Source organism: Cebus imitator, unplaced genomic scaffold (genome assembly GCF_001604975.1).
Source record: "Cebus imitator isolate Cc_AM_T3 unplaced genomic scaffold, Cebus_imitator-1.0 Scaffold370, whole genome shotgun sequence".
NCBI lineage: Eukaryota > Metazoa > Chordata > Mammalia > Primates > Cebidae > Cebus > Cebus imitator.
In genome coordinates this window covers 1491460-1500722 of record NW_016107685.1, presented here as the reverse complement: position 1 = coordinate 1500722, position 9263 = coordinate 1491460, and the positions used below count along the sequence as shown (strand labels likewise).

At 38.9% G+C, this 9263-nt stretch overlaps 2 protein-coding genes across 2 annotated transcripts in view; both read right to left on the bottom strand.

The window, feature by feature from the left end:
- LOC108288351 (olfactory receptor 52L1) overlaps window positions 1–9263 on the bottom strand; it is an 86654-nt gene that overhangs the window by 17735 nt on the left and 59656 nt on the right. The window lies entirely within an intron of this gene.
- Window positions 190–2682, bottom strand: LOC108288353 (olfactory receptor 56A4). Its single transcript, XM_017507252.2, has one exon. It carries the CDS (start codon window positions 2485–2487, stop codon window positions 1498–1500), a length of 990 nt encoding a protein of 329 aa, XP_017362741.1. The 5' UTR covers window positions 2488–2682; the 3' UTR covers window positions 190–1497.

The window sequence follows — 9263 nt, the reverse complement described above, 5'->3', positions numbered from 1 at the left end:
TCTCTATTATTAAACACAATTACAGGCATACCCATTTTTAGACTACATTCTAGCCGGGGCAATAAAGCAACACCCCTGTTCTCTCTCCCTCTTCCTCCTCTTCCTCTTTCTTCCTTTCCTTTATTATTTTTCTTTTTTTTTTATTCTTTTTCTTTCTTTCTCTCTTTCTTCCTCTAAAAAAAAAAGAAGGCTGATGTGTGAAGCATCAAATGATAGAGGAGAGAGAGCAAAATGAGAATAAGTGCTTTTCAATAAATAATGAGCAGTTCATTTGGGCTACAGGGGCAGAAAAAACAAAGTTTAAGATAAGTCTAAAGTATGTTAGGGCTAGAATATAAGAGGTCTGCAATTAAAAATGCTGTAACATAAAATTTTTTAAACACTGTAGAGATGTTAATTTTAATACAAGTCATTCAGCAAAGATAAGCTTCAGTACAAATGAAAGTAGAATAGTCCAATTGGGACAGTTGTCAAACAATGCTTGGACAAATGATGGACTTGAAATCTTGATTTTCATCCCCCAAAGAGACAGATTAAGATTGATTAATATTCCTTGGAGATACTGAACTGTGTGGCATCATTAAGAAGGAAATGGCAAAATAGTAGAATACACTATACTGTGAAAAACAAACCCTAGAACTTTCATGTCTGGAAAATTTGTTTGCAGCTTTGCCAGCTGCAGCTCAGGAGGAAGGCTGCAGCAAACAACCACAGAGGGAATGAATGGGACCGTCCGTTGGGCCTAGGATGGGCAGTTCAAGGTGGGATAGGAATGAGTATTATAACGACACAAAGATGAAGATGATGAAGAAAAGAACATAAAGCCCTTCAAACAATACAACTCCTCCCCAACCTAAAAATCCTAAAACGTTGTCAACCTCCTTTACAAACCGAAAACTGAAGGAAGCAAATCTAAGTAGAGAGAAATAATAGGAAGTGCTGCCTATTATTTCAGGTGGTACAGACTGAAAATCTTAACTGGCTCTAGGAAGAACTGAGGAGCCAGTGAATAGCACATCTGACTCAGGTGCCATGAGAGAGAGTCGGGGTGTTCAGGACAAAGCACTCAACCCCACGTTGTTCCAGGGTCAACATCTGTACTTATCCCAAGCAATGTCTTCATGGCACCAAAGCCAGATAGCCGTCTGCCAAGCTGAATCAGAGACAGGAAAGGAATCACTGTCATTTGCAAATCAGAAGACAGGCAGATCTTTTTAAATGCATTGTATAGTTTGTCTCTAGTGATCAAACACTTACATTCTAATACAGCTCCATTTGTCAAAGGTTTGGCAAGATTCTTTGTTACAAATCAGATTAGGAAAAAATTCCGTGGTAATCTCCAGGAAAGGGAGATTTCCTTTCAAGCAACAGAAAACAAAGATCCACAAATGAATGTGTTCATTGTTAACTGAGATATTGGGAAAAGAAGAATCAGAACTCAGGCCAGGATTTAAAAGTGAAATTTTCTTTCCAGCATAAAAATAATTCCCTATTTTTCTATTTTTCATTAACAACTCCAAAAGTGGATCTAATCCTTCCTACTCCTACAAACCTCCTCAGCAGGTTCTGGATTCCCTGCTTGATCTCCTTGGTTCTCACACCATAAACAATTGGGTTCAGAGCTGGGGGAATGAGGTGGTGCAGGATGTTGAGCAGGATGGGGACGTCAGGAGGAATCCTCTTCCTGGCCAGGTTTGTGATGACCAGAACCAGCAGCACTGTGCTGAAGAAGAGGATGAGGATGAAGTGGGAACCACACGTGCTCAAGGCCTTGGCCACAGCACCCTCTGCCTTGATCCTTAGCACAACTTTCAGTATAAAAGAATAGGAGATAAAAATAAGGATAAGGTCAGAGCCCAACAAGGTCCAGCCTGCCACAAACTGGTAGAGCTGATTGAAAGTGATGTCATCACAAGAGAGTTTGGACACAGACAGGTTAGTGCAGATGCAGTTCTTGATTGTGTTTCCTGCACAGTATCTGAGCCTTGCAGAAAGCATGGGAACAGGAAGAGAAACAAAGGCATTTCGGGCTATAACAAAGACCACAGCTCTAGCCACAAACTTGTCAGTGATGATAGACGGGTATCTCAATGGATGGCAGATGGCCACATAACGGTCATAGGCCATGACCATGAACGTGCAGGACTCCATGGTCAGAAAACTGTTCATGATGAACATCTGCAGGAAGCAGGCAGGGAAGCTGATTGACCTGAGGCCAAACCAGAAGATGGCCAGGACCTTGGGGATGACGGTGAGGCAGAGCACGATGTCCAGCAGGGAGAGGAGGCTAAGCAGGTAGTACAAGGGCTGGTGCAGAGAGGCCTCCAGCCGGATGGTGATCAGGAGGGTGGCGTTGGCCCCCATGGCCAAGAGGAAGAGGAGGCCGAGGGGCAGGGACAGCCAGTGCTGCCAATTCTGGAAGTTGGGGAAGCAGATGAGGAGGAATTCAGAGACTGGGGCAGTGGAGTCATTGCTGGGTGATGCCATGTAAAGTTTCCTGATCAATCTAGAGACCCAGAGTACCTTAAAATGCAGGAGAGAAGTACAGAAACATAAAAATTATATGTTCTAGATGTAGTAGAGTTTGGGTTTCCACTGAGACGCTTTATCTGTTCTAATAAAGTTTTTAAAATCACGATCATCCTCCCTTATATTTAAGCAAGTATGTATCATATGCCAGCCATAATGTTTTATATTCATTATCTCATTTCATCCTTTTAAAAAATACTAAAGTGTAATTAATATTGTTATCCTGATGTTTTAAGAATAAAGTAGAGATAAAGGAAAATTGTAAGAAGAACCTTCTACCACCACACAGTTTAAAAACCAGCAATCACAAATATCATTTATTGTCATGCATTTATATGATTTCAGTACACTTTACTAATTTTTACTTTACCCTGTATAATGATTTTTATTCATTCGTTCATTTCCCAACCCACTTGTTTCAGATCAGAGTTACAGCTGGTCCAAGCTTACCCCAGCAGCTTTGGGTTAGTTCCCAAAGCTCAGGGAACCAATCCCAGGCAGGACACCATTGCTTTACAGCGAGCACTCACACACACAACCACTCAGTCACACTGGGACAATTTAGATTTAAGCTGTATGTCTTTGGGATGTAGAAGGAAACTGGAATACCTGGAGGAAACCCAGGCAGACATGGAGAGAACATGCAAACACCACACAGACAGTGGTCTTTGCCTGAAATCAGTGTTTTTTTCCTTAATGTTATAATGACACAACGTTGTGTGAAATGATGTTACATGAGGACCTGCTCTCATCAAATGAGCTGAAGTTCACCAAAGATGAAATAAAAGTCAGGGAGTGAATTTTAGGCAAGTAAATCTTTGCAAGAACCCACTTACCTGGTAAGTAAAATTACATGTTCTTCCTTGTGACCAGGATCCAATTATCCTTAGCATATGTAATCTACATTCTGTAAACTCATCTGCTTTGATTCCAGCTGTTTCTTTTGTGGGTATCATTTGTTTTCCCTGACTACTAAATGAAGAGAGAGGCCAAGTAGTAAGGAGGGTAACAGAAATGGCTGTCACTACCAAAGGGACAGAAAGTAACCAAGGAGTCATGGCAGGGTAAAAGAAAGAGACCAGGAAGCGTGTAATCAGCATAGCTACAATGACTGATCCTTTACCTGTAAAGCCTTCTCCTTTCCAATAATCTCAAGTATAACTACTCTAAATGGCTTGATCTATTCAAACAAGTGAGAACATAGTGTTTTCTTAGTTCCTGGACAGAATGCTAAAGGTAGTAGTACATAGCATAAACAAAAGCCATTATCTTCTGAGAGCTTACCTAACTAATAGAGAAAATTGACTTGCGAACATGTATAATGCAATATAGCTGTGGCTCTAATAATGGCAATCATAAAATAGTGGGAAAGAGGCAGTATTTCAGATGAATGAAGCAGTGTAATATGGTTTAAAAGTTATCCTTGAGCAGAAACAAATGACAATTCTGGCTTACACTGATCGTGTAAACCTAAAAGCTATTTCAACTTCATAGTGCCCAGTTTTCTCACAAATGAAATAGAATAAGTGGTACTTAACTTTAGGTGTTATTGTGGGAAGGGAAAGGGACTGTCATATCCTCAAGTTCTGTTAAGCCAAAAGATGCAACAAGCTAAGGGCGTCAAAGGACAGAAAAAAAGACGTAACATTTTCTGGGGGAGATTAAAGACTGTCCTTTTAGGCAAAGGTAAGAACAAAACGCCTGCCTCCATGGATGTTAAGTAATCAGGCATTAGGAGCTACTGAATCTTAAGTTCTTTGGGGGAAACAGAGGTGGGAGAGTAGAGTATCAGAAGATGATGTTTAAAGAGAAGCAGTGGCAGCCTTGAGACGATCTTTAGAGGTCTGTCTGATAGTAGGCATTGTCACGTACACTGTAGGGAATCACAGAATATTTGAACAGGGATGTGATATGTGATAGTTGATATCTTAGACCACTTTAGCTGCTAAAACAAAATATCATAAACTGGGTGACTTATAAGCAACAAGCATTCAAATCTCATAGTTCTGGAAGCTAAGAAGTATAAGACCAAATGCCAGCAGATTCAGTGTCTGGCTAGAGCTCATTTCTTAGTTCAGAGGTGGCATCATCTCCTTATGTCCTGACATGCTGGAAGGGGCTAGCTGCTCTCTACCATCTCTTTTATAGAGGTACCAATCTCAACTAAGAGCCCTCATAACCTAATTAGCTCAAAAAAGTTTCCACTTCTAATATCATCACCTTGGAGGTGGGAGAGAGGTTAGGATTTCAACGTATGAATTTTCTGAGGACACAAACATTGAGACCATAACAGATAGGTCAAAGGGAAACACAGAAGGTCGGGAGCCTTTTTGGAGAGTTCTTAGTAGTTTAAAGGAAAAGTGATTAAGGTCCAAACAAAAGTAATAACCATGTAAATGGAGAAGAAAGGATAATTTTGAGGGGTGAGGAGGGCTATGAGAAAATTTGGTGGAAGAAAGATTATGGAGACAGAGAAAGACTGGAGTCAGGAATGCTTCCCAGATTTTTTAACAAATACGAGAAGATACGTGTTCTTTTTGAACTTCCTGTAACACTGATGGATTCTTCCAGGTAATAATATACTTTCAACTATGCTCCCTAGTTCTCTTGTAATTTCTTAATAGCTGGAACCATTTTTCTTCCCTCTGAATTTTTCTTAATGATACTGAGGACTCCTAATCTGAGAAATGAAGAATTATTGGCCATCTGTGGCATCGTTTTGGATCTTCAATACTCCAACTCCATCAGTTCATACTCACAGATTGATATTCACCAAGGAGTGGTCATTGTGGTTCCTCATTCAAGTTGTCAATGAGCAAAACATGGTCTCTTACCATAAGTCATTGGAAGTCTGAAAAAGTCAGACAGACTTTGAACTAACCAAAATGGTAATAGAATATTTGAGCCCAGCTATGATTGCCTAGAAGAAGGAGCAGTCACCTAGGCTTATAAATGAATTTAGACTAGGGAAGAAAGGAAGACTATGACCTAGCTAGGCACAGAGCTTTGGCCTCATAGCTATGATACACTTTGGGATCTTTGAGCCTACAGAAGTTTTGAGTCTACAAGCCATAAAGTGACTTAGCCTCAGCTCTGAGGGAAATCACAGCCGTAGGTTGCTAACACTTGTACCAGAACCTAAGTACTGTGGCAAGGTTGTCATCTGCTACACCATGCCATATTAAAAGAGTTCTATCTCCTTTTCACACCAGGCTCCTGGATTCCCCCTCCACTCCTCAGCATCCTCTTCCTCATAATTTCTTTGGCCCCACCTTGAGACTCACCAGCTTCAGAAGGCTGTACTGCTGCTATTTCTGGCTGTTCTCTACCAGAGCAGCGGACACTGATTTTATGGACCCTGACTCCAGTAAACTCTTCCCTTCACGCTACTCACAAGAGTTAGTGCCATTATTAGACACCTGGATCCTGGGGCCCTATGGTCCCTGCCCAGGAGAGTATGTTGTGAAAGGTGTTCGGCATTGGGAGTAGAATGAGGGTGGAAAGTTCAAGGGCACTTGGGAATCTAATTAAAGAAAATGACACTTACCTAGGTAAAATAAGCCAGACACAGAAAGAAAAATATTGCATAACCTCACCTTATGTGTGAAATCTTAAAAAGTCAAATTCATAGAAGCAAAGAGTAGATTGGTGGTTAGGGGCATGGATGGGGGAAAATAGAGAGATGTTTGTCAAAGTGTATAAAATTTCTGTTAAAAGTATGAATAAGTCCTAGAGATCTAATGTGAAAAGTGGGGATGCTAATGTATTTTATCATATGCTTACAATTTGCTAAGACAGTAGATCTTAAGAGTTCCCACCACAAAAAAGGTAGCCATGTGAAGCAATGGATGTGTTAATTAGTGTAACTGTAGTATTCGGTGTGATACAGTGTGTATGTTTATCAAAACATCACTTTGTACTCCTTAAATACATATAATTTTATTTTAAAAATAAGAAAGGAAAGACAGGAAGAAAGGAGGGGAGAGAAAGAAAACAAAAAAGAAATCCTAGGAAGAAAAAATGTAAGGAAACTGAGAGATGGGAATTCTTTCAGGATAATTTCTCCGTTTACACCAGTAAGGAAGAAACTGAATCAGACTGTCCTCAGCACTATAACTCTAGAGGGAAGTACTAGAGGAACATTCCCACCAATGAAAGGAGCATGGACCAGGGACAATGGAGGGGAGCAGAGAGTGCTTTTTCTGTGAACCTTTCTCATGCGGCGGGAGCATCAGTGGTCTGGACCCCGCAAATCCCTGGGAGTGGCGCTCTTCACGCTCATAGTGTCATGTCCAGGATTTTATCTTCATGGCTGTTCTTTGTCTAAACTTTTTGTTTCCTAAGTATGGTTTCAGATAGTGCAGTTATTAACAATACTCACTTTCCATAGAGCAACACCTGGCATTGCTTCCTTGAACAAACGAATGAAATGGTCACTAGAACAGTCACCACTCTAAACTGATGCACAATAGGACCTAGAATATAGCTTTCCTGAAGAATATTCAGAATCATGTGGGCTTTGGGCACAAGGATGTTGAAGAGAGATGAACAAGTAAAGTCTTTTTCTAGAACTCACGGTTTATTCCCCATAACTGCTGAGAAGGAGAGATTAGGGCAGAAATGTAGATGGAATATAATCCCACGCCTTATATACAGTAACTATGGCCCCAACTCTACCTTGCTATGTGGATGTCCAAGGTAAAGCACCAAGGACAATGGAAGCATCAAATACAGTTAGTAGACATGTTAAATGAAGAAAACTATTTTATGAGTGAATAATTGCTCAAGGAAATATATGCTACTAAGGGCATGCAGTTTAAACTGTGCAGAATATTCTTATTCTAAGAATTTCTTATAAGTAAATAATTCCTCTCCACTCTCAGATCATGAGGATGTTGGGAAAAGAAAATGTGGTGCTTTAGTTTGAACATTTGTTTCAGCACTTTCTGGCTGCTTCTACTTGGGCAATGTTTATAGATTCTCAGAACCACAATTCCCTCATCTGAAATAGGATAGTGAACATTCCAATACACGGTAGTTGCAAGGATAAAATTGCATTTACTTTTTCATTTAACAAACATTAACCTGACTGTGTAATCTACTAATTTATAACTACATGTTATAAATGCAGTACAAAGAAGAATTATTTCTGCCATCTTAGAGAAGGAGACCAAAATGTAACATATAATTACACCAAGGGTTGTAACAGTAATCATAATAAATCTTCATTGAGTATATTAATGGGTCACATTATTCTGATTATTACCTGCTGTTTCATCTAATCCTAATATTAACCAAATAAGAGCTAAATTCTTATAATCTGCAATTTACTGATGTAGAATATAAGTAATGCATGTTGTGCGTTGAACTGTGCCTTCAATAAAGATATGCTGAAGACCTAACCCCTAGTACCTGTTAATGTAACCTTATTTGGAAACAGGGTCCTTGCAGATGTAATCAAGTTAAGAGTCACCGCTTAACACAAACACTAATACATTTCCAGTTTAACCATATCCTGAGAGTATATGCCAAGATCCCATCAGACTCTGCCTTGGTGGGACTCTGCTTTGAGTTTTCTTTCCTCATGCCAGGAAATTGTCAAATGTTTGTTCCATTTCGTACTGATTTCTTCTACATTGGCAAAGTCTTCAGAGCAAATGTAGCCATAAATTCAGGGTTTATCTATCTCAGTTCTTACCTGCTCCTAGATTTTTATTTTTCCTTCTTAACTCTTCAGTGGTTTTACAAATATGTTTATGTTTGATTAATTCAAACAGCTTTTATGGTGACAATTTAGCTGGATAAAAATTGATTATTGATAAATATTTTACATGTGTATTCAAATTTAATATATTCAATTCAATATATTTGAATTTATTTGAGTTACACACACGTGTGTGCACATACACACACAACACACACACACATAAAATACATTATATATTTTCCACAGACTTCTGATGTCTAATATTGTTAAGAAGTATATTGTCTGTCAAATTGCTGCTCCTTCATGTAGGTAACGTACTATTTCTCTGGCTCTATTCAGAACTTTTTGTCTTTGGGCTTTGAATGCTAGTAAATGAGTCTAGATTTATTTTAAAAGTTATTCTCTTTGTGATTAGTTAAGATCTCTGAATCTGAAGATAATTCAGCCTTATCCCTTTGAATGTTTCTCCTTCTCCCTATTTTCTACATTGTTCTGTGCAAATCCAGTTCCATCCATATTGAGCCGACTTTTTAAATTCTCTTTATCTTTTATCCTCTATTTCACATTCCATTCTCTTTCAGATTGTAACAGTTTCAGATTAAGCTTTTCAATTTTAGCTCCATTTTACCAGTTCTCAATTTAGCTATACCAATCTTTCATAATCTTGTTTTTAACGCCAGTGACTATTTTTTAGGTATTCTGGAAGGTATGGTTGCTTTTATTTTCAAAAAATACTTGGGTTTCTAATAAATTAGGATTAACTCCATCTTTAATATATTTAACCATTTTAAACATAGTAAAGTTATAACTTGTGACTGAAAATCCTATTTTCCACAATTCTGATATCTAATTCTGCTGACTCTTGCTTATGCTGACTTTGTGATTTTGAATTGCTAGTTCATGATCAGGAAAGCTATGTCTGTTAGATCTCTTAGGATCACCATAAATGCACTGCTGTGGTTTGAATGTTCAGGTCCTCTTCAAAACGTACGTTGAAACTTAATCCGGAGAAACATTCCATGTTCAT